At 56.3% G+C, this 16,165-nt stretch overlaps 7 protein-coding genes across 12 annotated transcripts; all 7 read right to left on the bottom strand.

Moving 5' to 3' along the window:
• Positions 1-1,011: 1,011 nt before the first annotated feature.
• Positions 1,012-3,882, bottom strand: ABB37_06994 (putative mitochondrial phospholipid:diacylglycerol acyltransferase; the record flags this gene model as incomplete). 2 transcript variants are annotated; one of them, XM_015805465.1, is made up of 1 exon in its annotated part: positions 1,012-3,882. In XM_015805465.1, exon 1 carries the CDS (start codon positions 3,232-3,234, stop codon positions 1,012-1,014), a length of 2,223 nt encoding a protein of 740 aa, XP_015656078.1. In that variant the 5' UTR covers positions 3,235-3,882. The 2 variants fall into 2 exon arrangements, with proteins under 2 accessions (XP_015656078.1, XP_015656077.1); XM_015805464.1 differs by having other exon boundaries at positions 1,012-3,848.
• Positions 3,883-4,571: 689 nt separating this feature from the next.
• Positions 4,572-4,802, bottom strand: ABB37_06995 (hypothetical protein; the record flags this gene model as incomplete). The annotated part of the gene is made up of 1 exon (XM_015805466.1): positions 4,572-4,802. The coding sequence occupies one exon, from the start codon at positions 4,800-4,802 to the stop codon at positions 4,572-4,574; it is 231 nt and encodes a 76-aa protein (XP_015656079.1).
• Positions 4,803-4,838: 36 nt separating this feature from the next.
• ABB37_06996 (hypothetical protein) lies at positions 4,839-5,576 on the bottom strand (the record flags this gene model as incomplete). Its single annotated transcript, XM_015805467.1, has 1 exon — positions 4,839-5,576. One exon carries the CDS (start codon positions 5,574-5,576, stop codon positions 4,839-4,841), a length of 738 nt encoding a protein of 245 aa, XP_015656080.1.
• Positions 5,577-5,652: 76 nt separating this feature from the next.
• Positions 5,653-6,933, bottom strand: ABB37_06997 (putative mitochondrial hypothetical protein; the record flags this gene model as incomplete). Its single annotated transcript, XM_015805468.1, has 1 exon — positions 5,653-6,933. Exon 1 carries the CDS (start codon positions 6,406-6,408, stop codon positions 5,653-5,655), a length of 756 nt encoding a protein of 251 aa, XP_015656081.1. The 5' UTR covers positions 6,409-6,933.
• Positions 6,934-7,520: 587 nt separating this feature from the next.
• Positions 7,521-8,843, bottom strand: ABB37_06998 (putative DNA-directed RNA polymerase III subunit; the record flags this gene model as incomplete). Of its 3 annotated transcripts, none has more annotated exons than XM_015805471.1 (1): positions 7,521-8,843. In XM_015805471.1, exon 1 carries the CDS (start codon positions 8,535-8,537, stop codon positions 7,521-7,523), a length of 1,017 nt encoding a protein of 338 aa, XP_015656084.1. In that variant the 5' UTR covers positions 8,538-8,843. The 3 variants fall into 3 exon arrangements, with proteins under 3 accessions (XP_015656084.1, XP_015656083.1, XP_015656082.1); XM_015805470.1 differs by having other exon boundaries at positions 7,521-8,831; XM_015805469.1 differs by having other exon boundaries at positions 7,521-8,651.
• Positions 8,844-10,033: 1,190 nt separating this feature from the next.
• On the bottom strand, positions 10,034-11,344 carry ABB37_06999 (putative eukaryotic translation initiation factor 2 subunit; the record flags this gene model as incomplete). Its single annotated transcript, XM_015805472.1, has 1 exon — positions 10,034-11,344. The coding sequence occupies one exon, from the start codon at positions 11,342-11,344 to the stop codon at positions 10,034-10,036; it is 1,311 nt and encodes a 436-aa protein (XP_015656085.1).
• Positions 11,345-12,757: 1,413 nt separating this feature from the next.
• On the bottom strand, positions 12,758-15,279 carry ABB37_07000 (putative translation initiation factor EIF-2B gamma subunit; the record flags this gene model as incomplete). 3 transcript variants are annotated; one of them, XM_015805475.1, is made up of 1 exon in its annotated part: positions 12,758-15,279. In XM_015805475.1, the coding sequence occupies exon 1, from the start codon at positions 14,630-14,632 to the stop codon at positions 12,758-12,760; it is 1,875 nt and encodes a 624-aa protein (XP_015656088.1). In that variant the 5' UTR covers positions 14,633-15,279. The 3 variants fall into 3 exon arrangements, with proteins under 3 accessions (XP_015656088.1, XP_015656087.1, XP_015656086.1); XM_015805474.1 differs by having other exon boundaries at positions 12,758-15,276; XM_015805473.1 differs by having other exon boundaries at positions 12,758-15,194.
• Positions 15,280-16,165: the final 886 nt, after the last annotated feature.

Raw genomic sequence — 16,165 nt, forward strand, 5'->3', positions numbered from 1 at the left:
ATGTATATACATAAATGAACCAATGGAGATTATATATATATATATATATATATAGATTCGTTTACATACTTCCGCTGCTATTATTGCTGACCGTGCGTGTGCGTGTGTGTGTGTGTGTGCAAAACGCGGGGATGGAACTGGTTGGTAAGGGAGAAGAGAAATGGAAGCAGAAGAGCTCGAAGGAGGACATCTCTGGGGTTGCACGCAGCCTTTCGTTGGAAGCAATCAAACAACAGGACGCCACCGTAGTGAATACCTTGCCAGAGAACGAAGAAAACATGGCAGAGGTTTCTTCCTTCTTTTTCCGTTTCTGTTTTCCCCGCTTCGAAAGACAAACGTTGAGGATGGCACACACGCACACACACACACACACGGCGTGCGCACGCGTGTGGCTCTTCCCTGTCGTTTTCGATCTGTACATCATTTATTCCTTTCGGTCCGCAGACAACACACACAACAACAACAACAAGCGTTTAACACGGCAGTTGATCGCGATGTGCACGTCAACGAGGGCGTGCAAAGCGGCAAGAGAAAGAGAAGGGAAAAAAAAGGGTGTTTCGTGGAAGCGGTGAGTTCGCTGTGGCGGTACGTGAGCAGAGCAACGGCAGGTAGCGCACAGACGTCCTCGCGTTTTCTTTCTTTGCAAATAGTTACGCAGTTCGCTGGAGAAGGTAAACTGCCGCTAAGCGGGAGAAGCACACAGACACCCGCAAGCTATCAGGAATTGAGATAAGGGCAGAATGACGCAGCTGCGCCTTTCCCGATTCTCTTTCCCTCTTTCCCTCTCTCCATCGTCTTCCGTTCCTTCTCGGCGCTACACGCATGTGCGCCCCTTCATAACCCTGGTAGAGTACAGACACAGACAACCAGTGGAAAGGACGTTCGTGGCTCCGCTGAACTACTTGCAGAGGACCGCGTTGCATTGTAACCACCTTCCCTTTTTTTGTAGGGACCAACTCCTCATCTCCGTCTCCGCAGTTCGCCGAAAGGGGGGAGGGGGTATGAAACGTGCTAATGCTTCTGCGGCGGTGAGGACGGGATCCCGCTCCACACAAATTCGTTATCCGCATCAAGGCTCTCCACCGCCTTGGGCTGGATCGGCGTGTTCTTCTTGCGCAGACACGCCCGCGCGTTTCGGCGGATCTGGAAGTCCACGTCGGAGTAAATGCGGTCCCGCACACGGCGCTGCAGCGTGACGGACTGCCCCGTTGACTCGTCCGCGTACTCGAACTCGTCCTGGCCCGGCTCACCACCCATCTCGTCAACGCCGCTAGCTATTTTTAAAATATCCTCCAGCATGTCAAAGTTGCCGAGGATGTCGACGTGGCGGCCGCTGCGGGGGCCACCGCGTAGGTCGAGTGGAGAGGCGTCCGTCACGTTGTGGTTGTACTCCCGCGTAATGACGCGGCCCACGTTGCGGCTCCACCCGTTTACCGCCCGGCACATGTAGGCCAGCGACAGCAGCGGCACCGTCTCGTCGCCGTCGGTGAAGCGGACACCGTAGGCGCTGGTGTTGTCGAACCATGAGTTGTTCACGACGTAGCGAAGGCGGCTGTTTGGATCGCTGTTCTCTCTCAGGTAGTACCCTGCCTCCGCCGGTACGCCGACACCGTAGAGGCACGCCACGGTGGTGTTGGGTGCCTGCGGCAGCACCGGAAGGTCGTCGATCGTCTCCAGTAGGTAGCTCGTCTCGCGTGCGCAGTCCTCGTGACCCGAGTGGGTGCACTCGTCACGAATGAGCTCTGCGGTGCCACGCGTCGAGAGGGAGGTGCCGTTGGGCAGCACGACCAAGTCCGGCCACAGCTCCTCACAACCGAGTGGCAGCATCGAGACGAGGCAGCTCATGGTCCGCATGAAGCGGTAGCGCGACTCCTGGCTGACAAACGTGTCCAGCGCTCTGCGGGCGGGGGCCGGAATGCTGAGGGTGTCCTTCGCATCTCCAAACAGAAGGGATGAGGTGGCCTTGGCGGTGCCCATGGTAGTGCCGCCGAGGTTCACGTAGTAGGCGACGTGTCGATCCATGAACCCGCTCTCCCGCTGCTCCGCCCAGCGGAAGAAGGCCACCGCCACGGTGGCGCCGTAGCTGTGCGAGATCACCACGGCGCGGCGCCGGTTCTTCTGGCACAGAAAGCGAATGCTGTTGCGCAGCTGGAAGAAAAAGCCGTCCCGATCGTGCGCCTTGCGCGGGGAGAGGCGCCAGTCGTAGGACATGACGGCCATGCTCTGCGGGTCGTAGCCGATGTCCGCCAGGTTGATGAGGATCTTCGCCCAGACCCAGTAGCCGGGAACGAAGAAGTCAACGGAGGTGAAGCCCGTGTCTGCCCGCACCTTCGTGCCCGCCTTGTCCAGCCCCGTCTTCGGGTCCATGCTGAACAGCTGCAGCCAGCAGTGTGGGTCCGTCAGTATCATCAACAGCATCTGCGAGCCGAACATGCGTTGCCGAAACCCAGAAAAGAGGGTGCTGTTCCGCACACACGGCAGCGACGTCTCCCACACCTCCAACGCGCCTGTGATAAAGCCGGGGATGATGGCGACTGGGTGCCGCCGCGGCAGGTGGTGGTCGCCGTGGTTGTACTTCGCGAAGAAGGTCCGCCCCGGGCGTGTCTCCTCGTCAATCGCAAAGCTGCGTGTCACGTCCTCCATCACGCCTTGCGGGACAATAAAGTAGAGCAGCACCGCCAGCAGCAGCACGACGAAGTGGACGCGCTTCCGCATCCAAAAGTCGAGCATATCGAAGATGATGTGCTTCATCCACCCCGGCACCCGCAGCCGCTCCACCACGCTCGCCGTTCGCTGCTCCGCGCGCGTGATGTCCGACGCGCTAGTCCGATCCGTCGTGGCAGTGTCGAAGTCGAGGAAGTCCTCGCGCTGGAACATGAAGCCCAGGAAGCGGCGCCACCAGCTTTGTTTGCCCACTGCCGCCGCCGCAGCGGAGGCGCGACGATCTTTGCGGTCCCCAGCGGGCATGTTGTGTCCCGCCGCACTCACACGCGGGTGGGCAGGTGAGACCTCGATGGCGGGTGGGCGGTGGAGAGCGTCGACGCTGCTCTGGAGGTCCAGGACGGGGACGGATTGCTGGACGCCGTGCACCTGCATCGCTGAGACCGTTTGCGCGGAAGGCTCGACGTGCTCCTCCGCGTGCTGAGAGGGGAGGGAAGGAGGGTGGCGACGATTAGGACGGCGGTGCATCACGATCGGCCTCGGGTCCAGAGACGGCGAGCGGCGACGCGGCATCGTGAGAGCGAAAATATAATAATAATAAAAACAATAAAGTAAACAGATAAATAGTAAAGTACGCTGCAAACCTTCTTTGCCCTCCTTTCTTTCTGTTAACGACGAGAACAAGGAGGACCCAATTTCGATGCAGACGAAGGCAGCCGGCACGAATGGCCGAACACGCGTGGATGACGGGTAAGCCCTGAAGGAGGAGTGCGTGTATGTGCGTGGGCGAACGGCTAGATATTCAACCCGTCCGGGCGAGCCACAACGACCGCACGTAGATGCAAACGCAGATCAGCAACAAAACAATTTCCTTCCCCTTTATCTTTATAGTGAGGGGGGAGGGGAGTAGAAGGAAGAGACAGAGGAAGACGCAGAACACAAACACACACACTTTTGAATGTGAAAGGACGAACTAAACAGTCAAACGACTAAGGAAAAAAAATGAGAGGGAGAACGATGAGCTTCCGTCACTGCTGCTGCTACTTGTTCTTGATATATATATTATTGGCGCTACGTCTCGATTTTCGGTCTCTGACAAGTGTTTCTGATCTGCGACGTGGCCGTGCTGTGTGTATGTTGTATAGGTCGATATATGTATATATTATATGGATTTGATGAAGAGACACTATCCGTTGTATTCAATGAAACACATGTGCCGTCTCGGACAACTCGTCATTGGTTACCCCCGACGAGAGGTTTTTTTTTTTTGAGAGAACAAGAAAGAGGCGGAGGAAGTCGTTAAAAGAGCGAAGGATGCTTTACAAGAAGATCAGCAGCGGCCCGAGTGCACCGACGCTACCAGGGAAAAACAAACGGCACACTTCTGCACCGCACCGCGTACACCGCGCTTTCTTGTCCATATATATATATATTTCTTTGCCAGAGGACAGGAAGAGCGGCGAGGCGAGAGCAGCAACCACGAACACAAACGCCTGTCGTGCCCTTCACTCGGACGCAGCACACGGTGTAGCTCTGTCGACGCAGGGCCTCCAGTGTGCTGAACTGCCAGCGGGGTACTCCAGCGTAAGCGCACTTCCGCCCGAGAGAGAATAGCTGTCTCCTCTCTTAGCACACACCCTTGTCTAATAAATGTTTTTGGTTGGTTGATGGACGCTCATCCACGAGACATCTTGACGACCGCTCGACACGAAAACGATGCTGAAAAGTAAAAAAAGGTAATCGCCATCACCGACCAGAGAACTCAAAAAACAAGCACACGAGTGCAACGGGCACGTAGAGGAAACAAACAAATGTTTTCGTCTCTCCCCTCCCCTGAAAAAATGAAGAAACAAAAGGGAGGGAGAGGAAGCATACCACACACACACACACACACCCACGTACGCAGGTAATCAAAATGTATGTGTTACAGCAAACAGAACGAAAGGAAAAAAAATATATCGAGTAGTAGAAAATAACTGTCGTTTTACTTGTTCGGGGGGAGAGGAATTGGAGGGGTATTGGAGGTTTGTGTGTGTGTGTGTGTGTGACAGCGGCAGCACGATCATTCGCCTTACTCGTTTCTGTTCTTTCTCTTTCCCCTCTGCGTTGCCGATTTCTTCTTTTCTCTGTTTTCTTTCCATTTTAAGAAGCAACTCTATCCTTTACCTCTCTCAGGTTCAGTGTTGCTTTGCTGGCTCGGAGCGCTTCTCAGCTTGCATTTCATGTTGCCATTCTCCCTTCCAGCTGCTTGACGTCCCCCCCTCTCTCCCCTCCACCGCATGCGGTGTGCCGCCGTGTCCACCACCCCCACAGAAGGTGTGCTGCCTCGTCTCACGTTTGCTTCTATATGCTTTGCCCCAAAGACGTGTAGCAGAGACACCCGCATGGACACCGCAGTGGGAGAAGATCGGGCAACGGCAGGATCGACAAAAAGAAGAAGAGGCGGCGGCGGTCTTGGACGGACAAGCGTTCCGACTCCAACGAAAGAAGCGGGGGCAAATGAAAGACACGGCAACAACAACTAACCCAGAGAAATATTGTAGGGATGAAAAAGGAGAAAAAAAAATCCGGAAAGCACAAGAGCGACAAGAAGGCGTTGATGCGCTGCCATGAGAGCGTTGCACGCCTCTCTCTCCCCTTCCCCCCCAAACACACACACACAGAAGAAGAGGAAAGCGCCTTGAAAGGTGAAGAGAGTAGCACCAATAATAATAGTACCTACTCATCGAAGCGCAGCTTAAGGCAACAAACACCAATAAGAAGCATTTAAGAAAAGAAAAATGATCTAAAACCTCTGGAAGAGATAAATTCATCGCTCTCAGCGTTTGTGCGCCTCCTTTTTCTCCTTTTACTGGTACACAAAGAAATGTATATATAAGAAAACTAACAATAATAATAATAGACGCTTCCATCATCGTTCATTTCCTTTCCTCCTCCTCTTCTCCTCCTCCTCCTTCTCCTTCCTCGCAGCACGACCACCACTCTCAACATCTACTCCGCGCTCTCCTCCAGCACCTCACCCCCACCCCGCACCATCCACCACGCAAACACGAGCACTAGCACCGCCACAATACCCATGCGGATCATCCCCGTGTGTCCGCCCCGCACGACGCTCTGCCCGCCATCATTGCGGCGCCGCTTCTCCTTCAGTGTGTTCTGCTCCATCTGCTTCGCTGTCATACCCTTGCGACTACCGCCCTCGGCACCCGCGTTGTCGCCGGCCGGGCCGCCTTCTGCCGCAACACCAGCCGCAGCCGCAGCGTTGGTGGTGTTCGTCGTGGAGGTGCGGCCCGCCTCTCCGGCCGAGTCCGCGGCGTTCTCCTGTCCCCCCTCCGCCTCCAGCAGCACACGACAGTAGATGTACTTCTGCACGACCGCGGCAGCATTCGCGTCCTTCTTCTTCTGAATCAAGTTCGCCAGGTTCGCGCCGTGGGCCTCCACGACGTCCTGCTCGCCCAGCACCGCACACTCCACGCGAAAGGTGTCTTTCGTAAAGCGCTGGCCAGGCTGCACGCCCTCCGCGAAGTGCTTGCGGTTGAGGAAGATGGTCACCTTCGCCGAGGAGTTGCCCTTCACAACGCCTTTCGAGTGCTTCAGGTAGTAGCGCTGGGGGGCCGTAGTGCGGACGCGATAGATGACCGCCTCGTAGCCGACGTTGGTGAGCTCGAAGGTGCAGTCCTCGTTGGCGTGCAGCGCCAACTCGAACTTCTCGGGGTTGACGATGACGTTGGGAACGGCGGAGTCCATTTTTTTTCCCTTTGTAAATGGTTTTTTTTTTCCTCTCTGTGTGTTGAATAGGAAAAGGAAAGTATCGCAAAGATGCGGAGGGTACCTGGTCGTTTGCGATGGATGCTACGGCGATGATATGGCGATGATATACACGGATAAGTGTGTGTATTTGTGCTGCCGATTCGAGGGAGGGCCGACGCTAGCAGTTGCAGGAAGAGAGGAAAAAGAAAGCGAACGTGTTGTGGCAAGATTGCAGTGGCACCACCCCAACGCAGCAACAACAACAACAGAGGAGAAGCACCTCGGTGGACAATGAAATAGAATACAAATAAGGGTGGGAGAAACAAACACGAGCTGGAGACAGCGCACAAGCGTACCACACCGTGCGTACGGTAGAGAAATAAGAGAAAAGGAAATAAATGAAAGAAGACGATGCTTTCTGGGTATATGAGCGGGTCAGATTGATAATGCTCGATGTGGACACAACAGCAATGTAGAAAGAGAGAAAGAAGAAAACCTCCTGAGGATGTGTAGAATCGACTCTATAATAATAATAGTAACAATAAGATGCATCATAAGTAGATGTAGCGGGTGCGTTTGAGAGGGGGGAAGCGCGAGCGAGTTTCACGTGTGAGGTCGCGTGAGGACCAAGAAAGAAGACGAGGGCAGAGCAGAGAGGGTGCGACGCACAACAGCCATCTGCCAGAACAGAGAGGCCCACTCCCGCCAAAAACTGTGACGTGGTCTTTCCGCCGTGGGCAGGAGGTACTGCTGCGAAGGAACCCAACATGGGAACATCAGAGCAGAGGGCAGCGACGGAGAGCAACAATAACAATGGTACTTGAGTACTCCAGCAGCAGAGCGCGGCTTTGTTTGCGTGTAGCGGTGCTTTTCTTTTTAATGATGCATTTTCTCTTTCGATTCTCCTTTGTTGCTAGAGACAGAAACAAACGCACACATACACACATACACATACACGTACACGTACACACACGTGCCGTCACACATCAGCTGATTGATCTCACGCCTCTCTGCGCAAAAGAGGAAAAACTCCATACTTCACACGGCACTCGCCAGGATTCCCCCTCTTTTTTCTTCCTCCACAAATACATGCGTTGAAGATCACAAGATTAGGCGTCGTCAAACCACGCGATGGGTCCTAGGGCGTCTCCGACGAAGCTGCCGCGTAGCTCCATGATGGGCGGCGGGCCATCGGTCCACGTCCCACCAAACTCCGCCCCCGCCCCGGCAGAAGACGGCAGCGTCGAGAGCGAGCGCACGGAGGCGCTTCCCCCGCCGTTACACTCCATCTCTGTCTCCGCCGCTGCTTCTTCCGCCGCGGCCGCCACCGCCTCCTCGGACAAGACCGTGCACGACACCACCTTCACAATCACCTCGGCACCGACCATGTACTTGTTGTGCGGCGCACTCGGCGGTGCCATGGCACTCGTCGCTGACCTCACGGCACCAGCCGCTGCCGTGCACGACAACTCTCCCCCCATCTCGCTGATGTCGCCGTTCTGCCGCGAGAAAGGATCTGCGCCGTCGATGGAGCTAACGAGTCCGTTCTTGTCTCCACTACTACCGCAACTACCGCTGTCCAGAGGCAGATACCAACAGCGCTGCGCCGCGTGGTAGCGTGAGCCGGGCACCAGCACCGCCGCGGGTACCAGAAAAGGCACCGACACAAACAAATCCAACGTCAAGAAAACCCCGGCCGCGCTTTGGTGGGCAATGCGGGCTCGCATGCGTGTGCCAGGCGTGGGGGCAAACACACACACGCCGAAGGTGGCCGTCAGCCACGCCGAGGCCGCCGCGCCGCGCACACAGCTGGCGGAGTACTCCATGACGTCCGTGATCGCCACGCAAAGCCCCCGGGAGGGGACAACGCGGCCGACGTAGCGTTCGGTTAAGCGGTGCAGTACGACGTCGCGCAGCGTCAGCGCATAAGGCTCATCATTATCGTCGCCGTCGCCGTCACCACCGCTGTGACGGTGAATGCTGTGGTGGAGGCTGTTGTCTTCGGCGTTGTTTGCCCGGACTGCGTGGGAGGCGTCTGCGCCGCTGCTGGCGGCGGCGGCGAAGTTGTGGGGGAAGTACACCGCCTCGATGGCTACGGTGTCGTAGAGCACATAGGAAGCGAACATTTAACGCGACGTTGCTGCGTATGTGCTCTTCTTGCCTTTTAGTTTTTTCTTTAAATTTCAAACGTGCGGTTATTCAATTAGGTTAGACGTCCGGCGCAGAGACGGATTTAAAGCTGCGTGTTGCCCTTAAATCGTCAAAGGAAGAAAATAATATATAGGAGGAGTTGATGGCGCGCGCACCGCGTGTTTTCCTGCTCTCTCGTTTCTCGCTTCCTCTGTCACCTCTGTGCGTGAGGGCGACACCCAGTCCTGCTGCGCCGCTGTATGAATGAAGGGATCCACCCGACAGGGAGCTACGTACTCCGCTGAGAACGGTCGCGCAGGCGAGTAGGAGAGCCCGTCACAGAGAGGGGGAAAACACAAACAAACAAAAAGAAGCGGTAAAGGAGTCAGCGGAGAATGACGAAGTGGAGCCGTGCATGTATCTATCTACCTAGAAGGAAGCGCCGTGAGCGGCGGAGGAGGGAGAGGCACACGTACACCCCTGCTCTCATCACGGAACGCTTCTGCCGCCTGCCAAACACCGCATACACAGGCACTACACACCTAACTCTATTGCCAGCTGTGGCGTCACCCATCCACTATCGCTTCGAGCGAACAAGACAGCGGGCAGGGGCTGCGCAACGGAGCGGAGCCGCGGCTGCCGTGATGTTCGTTGACGCCGCAGAGACACCGCGTCTTTCCTTTTGCTGAAAGTCACCGTCGCGCGAATACAAGGGACGAACCTTTCTTTCTCCTTTAAAACCATCTTGTTATCGATTTGATTCCTTTTTTTTAAGTATTAAAAGGTTCACCTCTTAGTCCTTCAAGAAACTGCCGACACACACACACACACCCGTCGAAACTGACACCACGAAAGATTCGACAAGAACAACAATAAGAATAAGAAAGCGCACCCTGAAACATCTCCACCCCTTCGCCACAGCTGCGATGGGAGCGAGTACTCCTCACGTGATGCATGCTCTCGTCTTGATTCTTTCTTCTTCTTCGCTCAGTAGACGGACAACAATGCAACATAAACCACCACAACAACCAAAACGAAGGCCAAGCCTGCTCTTTTCCTTTTTAACTTGTGCACAGCAACTGCGTACATGCGGTGAACGGCGGTGATGCAGCTGTAGGGGAAAAATAGGGTGGCGACCAAACAGCCCAACTTTTGTGGTTTTTCCTAACACAAATGCAGAAGCACCAACACACACACACACGCATATATATGTATAGAAGCCTTTAATTAAGATCAATTAACGGTGATCCCCCCAAACACAAACAACATAGAATAAATAGACACGGTGAATTAGAAGAGCCGAGAGCGAGAGAGAGAGGGAGAGAGACAACACCCAACCCTTTGTCGCGTGGTTGCACACACACCGACACACCGACACACGCACATACAGAATGGATGTAAGGGTGCTAAAGGCGAAGCGAAAACAGTATAAACAACCCTCCGCTCGCTTTCCCATAAACGAAGGATTCTGCAGATGAAATCACTTCTCACCTCACGCACTGGGCTTCATCGACACACCACGGCGGATCGTACCCCAGCCAATCAGGCGGAAGGTCTTGTCCACCATACGCGAGATGGCTACCTGCTCACCAGTCGAGCAGCACACGGGTGTCACCAGCTCCAACTTCGCGATTTCGGGATCCTGCGTAATGCTCAGCACCGTCGCGCCGGCCGTCAGCGTGCCAACGTTGATCTGCAGAGACTCGAGCACGTTCAGCTTCTGCACGCGCTTCGCCGAGGACTTGCCATCCTTCGACTTCGCACCGACCATCTCGGAGAACAAGTAGAATTGCACCTCAATTTCGCAGTACACCGCCGGCAGCGAGCCCTCCGCGCCGAGCATGTTACCCACCATCTTGTCCTGCCGCGTCAGCGTCGGGTCCAGCGTCGTGCCTACGGCGATCAACCCACCAGGAATGGCGTACTGCAGCACGTTGTTCTCCGCCTTGAGCGACACGGTGCGGGTGCGCAGCGGCGTGTAGGAGAACCGCCCTCCCTGCTCGTCTGAGTTGAGGGTGCGCACCACACCGGGGCAGATCTCGACCACCTGTCCTACTTGAATCACACCCTGTGTCACCGTCCCGCCCGCCACGCCGCCCTTCAGGCTCTCGATGTCGCCGTCGCCCGGCTTGTTGATGTCGAAGGAGCGCACCACCGTCATGCGCACCGGCGTCTTGAGCTGACGCTGCGGCATCGGGATGTGCAGCAGGTACTCCAGCAGGTAATCGACGTTGCGCTTCAATTGGGCGGAGATCGGCACAATCGGCGCGCTCAGTGCGATGTTGTCGAGATAGGCGCGGATCTGGCGGTACTGATCGTGCGCCTTCACCTCTCCCACGAGGTCGATCTTGTTCTGCAGGACAATGAGGGAGCGCAGCTTCATGATCTCCACCGCCTTCAGGTGCTCCAGCGTTTGCGGCTGCGGGAACGACTCGTTCGCCGCGATGAGCAGCAGCGCCGCGTCCATGATGGCCGCACCGTTCAGCATCGTCGCCATCAGCACGTCGTGGCCGGGGCAGTCCACGAAGGAGAAGTGGCGCTTCAGCGTCATGGTGGCGCCGCAGTTGGGGCACGGCGTGCTGTCGGGCTGCGAGGACGGGTAGGTCTGGTAGCAGGTGGGCCGCGGGCACGCCTCGCACTGGTACACCTTGGCGTTGGCGTAGCCGAGATGGATGGTGATGTTCATGACAGCCTCGCGGTGGAACTTCTGCGTCTTGACGCCGCTGAGCGCCTTGACCACGGTGGACTTGCCGTGTGCCACGTGGCCGATGGTGCCGACGTTGATGGTTGCCTGGCGCGACATCACCTCGAAGGTGTCGACGCTGAGGTCATCGAGGTTGATCTTGCTGAGGTCCTGCTTCGCCAGTCCGTTGTCCGTGTCCACCACGTTCTCGTCGTCGAGGGTGAAGTCGGCAATATCCTCCTCGCCATTGTGTCTGCGTGAAAAGGGAAAAAGGTGAACGAAATAATATGTGCGTACAAGGATGTATCAAACACTCAGTTGGCGTAACGAGATCGTCGGGTAAGCCTTCTTTTAAAGGAAAGACGTTGTCTGCTTTGTAAAACTGCGAAGGGAGACGCGGCGTGTTCACGGCGCGAGAGATGAAGATGAAGCACAGAACACGAAGGCGAGCCGTGAGACAGGGAAGAGGGTGTGGTCGGGAGGAGAAGGAAGGAAAAAGACGGCGTTTAAAGCACTGGAGGAGCATGTGCAGCGACGCAGAGGGGTGGTTTTGGTTCCATTACTCGGGTAGGTGGGAAAGGGAGGTGAGCTAAGGTTCTCTAGCGCTTTCTTCACCTCTTACGTGTCGCACAAAGCTGGTAACAGTAAATAAATTGGGGGGCATCGTTATCTGTGACAACAACACACACACAAGCACACACAGCGCTTTACGACGCGGTGAAGTCGTTGGCGTGCGTGTCAAGGCGAAACAGCGGAGGACAACTAGAACAATCGCATCCTTCGGTTTCCCTTTGCCAACATGCAAGATCGCTATCAAAGAGCCCTCTCTCTCTGGGTCGTCTACTGAGTTGCTTGATATCTGTTCTGGGTCTCGACTCGGTGGAGGGCTGCCCACACACACGCACACCGCCATGGTCAGCAGACGGACAATCGGACTACAGAGCGCGTGGATAAACAAGATACGGAAAAAGAGAGAAAAAAGGACGCAAAAGAAAACTAAAAAAGGCCCGTACTAAACTCCGTCGCGCCACCGTCGACGTGAGAGGCGCAGCGCGAAGTGCGAGAGTGGGAGAGCGAAAAGCGAACTCGAACTACCACCGCAACAGCAGCAGCAGCGGCAGCAGCCAACGGATGCGTGCCCACCGTCGCTTTCCGTCACGACTACCTGCGACCTCTCACAGCGCTTGGTGGGAGAAAACAAGAAGAGTAGCGAACACAACAGCCCGTACGTGTTGCGTGTGGGTGCTGCACACGCGCTTCGATGATGGGTGCACGCACCGTCAGCAAAGCCGATACAAACGCGCAGGAAGAAGAAGACCCCCCCAAAAAAAAGAAAAGGATCCTCTCGAGGCTTTCCGCCCCTTTTCGTGTCTCTGCACCGCCACGTGCGCGGATCGTTGCATTACCGCTTCCCCCTTGTCTTCCTCGACGAGCTCCTCGCTCTGCAAAAAATGGAAAAGTGCAAATACATGTGCTTCCCTCGCACGTGCGCCTGTGTTGCTCCCATTTCTTTTTCTTCGTCCTCAGAGTCTCTTACTCGGGTAGCAGTCGCACCGGTACTCCCCGGCGTATCGTCCCCCAGCCAATCACGCGAACCTTTCGGTCGACGTAGCGCGCCAGCACAATTCGCTGCTGCGGTGGGTCGGCCGACAAGGGGCTTTCCAGCCTGCAAATAGCCCGGCCGGCGTGCCGCGACGTGCGCAGGACCGTGGCGGCCGTCGTCAGCGTACCGACGTTCAAGACGATGCTCTCGCCCTCGTGCAGGGGTGCCACCCGCCGCCGCGACGACGACGCGGTGTGATTCGGGTGTACCCGGTAGGACCACCCGTTGCTGCTGCTGCTGTTCGCATTGTCGAAACTCACGCGGGCAGGCGGAAGGCCGATGACCTCGCGGAGAAGGAAAAAGTGTATCTCCACCTCTTGGTAGACCTGCACACCGACGAAGCTGACGCCGGCGGCGTCGTCGCCGTTAATGTTGCGAGCTGTGGTCGCGGTGAGACCGCTGGACCGCGCCGCATCCGGCGTGGGCGACGGACACGGCAGAGGCGACGCCGCGGTCACCGCCCCCGCTCTTGCACCCCTCTCGTCCACATTACCTCCGCCCTGTGCCGTTTCATCGTCGTTGTCGGTGCTGCGACCGCTGCCGCCTCCATCACCATCACGTCCGCACGAGCTCGTCTTGTCCCCCGTCGTGGGCCCATTCGCGGCCGTCCACACCGGCCCTCGCCGGACGAGTCGCACGACCTGCCCGCGCAGTTTATTCTGCCGCGTCAGCGAGGGATCTAAGGTGGTGCCAATGGCAATGAGACCACCGGGCACGGCAAAGGCCAGCGCATTCTGCTCGGTCTGCAGACGCACCACTGTGGTGCGGAGGGGCACGGAATAGATTTCGCCCGGCGGGGGCGAGGTGACGTAGGAGACATCCTGGCCGGAGAGGACGTCGGCTCTCCTCGGCAGAACCCCGTCGCGGCGCCGCAGCGTCAACAAGCCAGGGATAATCTCGATCTCGTCCCCCGCGCACAGCACGCCGGCCGCGACGGTGCCGCCTACCACGCCGCCCTTCAAGGCACCGGCGCCGCGGCCAGTCGGCCCGGGCAGCGACACGTCGAAGGAGCGAAGGACGTTCAAGTAGGGCGTGCGCCGCAGCATGCGACGCGGCAGCGGGATGTGCACGAGGTAGTCGAGAAGGTACGCTAGGTTCAGGTGCTGCTGCGCACAGATAGGGATCACCGGCGCACCGACGTAGGCCGTCTTGGTCGTTAAGTAATGGTGGATAATGTTGTACTGCGCGGCGGCGTGGGCCTGGGTGACGAGGTCGATCTTGTTCTGCAGGACAATGAGCGAGGGCACACCGATCATCTCCGCTGCGGCGAGGTGCTCCAGCGTTTGCGGCTGCGGGAACGACTCGTTCGCCGCGATGAGCAGCAGCGCCGCGTCCATGATGGCCGCACCGTTCAGCATCGTCGCCATCAGCACGTCGTGGCCGGGGCAGTCCACGAAGGAGAAGTGGCGCTTCAGCGTCATGGTGGCGCCGCAGTTGGGGCACGGCGTGCTGTCGGGCTGCGAGGACGGGTAGGTCTGGTAGCAGGTGGGCCGCGGGCACGCCTCGCACTGGTACACCTTGGCGTTGGCGTAGCCGAGATGGATGGTGATGTTCATGACAGCCTCGCGGTGGAACTTCTGCGTCTTGACGCCGCTGAGCGCCTTGACCACGGTGGACTTGCCGTGTGCCACGTGGCCGATGGTGCCGACGTTGATGGTTGCCTGGCGCGACATCACCTCGAAGGTGTCGACGCTGAGGTCATCGAGGTTGATCTTGCTGAGGTCCTGCTTCGCCAGTCCGTTGTCCGTGTCCACCACGTTCTCGTCGTCGAGGGTGAAGTCGGCAATATCCTCCTCTTCAGTCATTCACCAGGAAGAGATTCTAATACCAGTAAGTTAAGAACACGGTTTTCTTCTGTCTCCCCTCTTTTCACCTAGGATCTCCCCTTCCTTTGACCCTGCACGTGTGCACGTTTTCTGCCGCTCCTTCCGCTCCTTTCGCTCCTTCGCCTCCTCGCTCTTGAGGGCCGGTGACGGAGGAAACCTGATCCCAGCGCGGCGGATCTATGCACCTCAATCGCATTCAAAGAACAAGTCACGACGACTTCCAGGGGCGAATCCAAGAACCAAAAAAGGACGACAATTGAGGAGGAAAAAAGGCAGGCAAGCGTGTTGAGGGCCCACCGTAGCAGAAGAGTTGAAGAAAAACAACGGAGCACCCACAGCAAACAAATATCAACTGAGAGAGGAAGAAAGAATTGCCAATCGATAGACGCAGACCAAGAGATGTCTCTGGTGGGATGGGAGGGGTGTTTGCCTTTTCCGTATTATACAAGACGTCGCGGAAGGACCACCGCCACGTGTGCGCGGTGGAGCGTGAATGGCGACAAGAGAGCTGCAGAACGAGTCGGCGATGACGTAGATGATCTGTGAGAGGGAGAAAGAGAGGGAAAGGATGGATGGAAAGAAATAAAGAATATATATGCAAAAACAATCCTGGAGTTTCAAGCTTCTGGTAGCAAAATGCGTGTCAACGCCAGTGCGTGCAACGAGAGAGAGAGAGAGGTGGTGGCGTAGAAGAAGCGGACATTTGGTCATTGGACGAAAGCGTAAACGACAGCATCCGCTAAAGAAAAGAAAAGGGAAAGAAAAACGCTCATCAAAATGAACGACGAGTGCGCCGCTGCAGTGAGATTATTTGAAATCTTCTTCCCTTCTCGTGAATCCCACACGTTTTCCAGAGATCGGTTCTCCTCCTTCCCTCCACAAACACACGTAGCGGAAGGCTGATGGCACCGAGTCGACTCCTCCACGATAACATTGACAAAAAGAGATCCCGACAGAGGGAGCAACACACATACACACACACACACACACGATGCCACCGCAACGCCACGTGATGTGCTGCCGACCATTTGGAGATAACAGACGATCGTCACCAAAACCGTACACCGTATGTGCGTTTTCGCTTTGCTTTAAAAAGGTCGCTGCTGATGCAACAGCAGCAGCAACAACAACATGAGTGATATCTAGGTGTGACAAGAACAGGAGAAGATCCAATAATACAATGTATAAGTTTATATACAAACAGAAGATAAAACCAACGCACTTGGGAATAATACAAAGAGGAGTAAACAGTGCAAGAAAGGAGGAGTGAGTCGTCGCAGATCAACGGCGAAAGACACACACACGCGGAAATACTTCCTTTGTCTTTCCTTTGCTTTCTTCGTCCCTAAAAAAAAACCCTGTCTCGCACTTCGACCGTTGTGCTGCCGCAGAAGAAATGAGAGTAGTAATGGTAGCAAACATCATCAAAGAACACACGCCATTGCGTGACTGCCGTGACGCGCTCTCGCTCTCTCTCTCTCTCTCTCCTCCCTCCCCCCCCCCACCACACAC

This window comes from Leptomonas pyrrhocoris, assembly GCF_001293395.1.
Source record: "Leptomonas pyrrhocoris isolate H10 chromosome Unknown, whole genome shotgun sequence".
NCBI classification, from domain to species: domain Eukaryota; phylum Euglenozoa; class Kinetoplastea; order Trypanosomatida; family Trypanosomatidae; genus Leptomonas; species Leptomonas pyrrhocoris.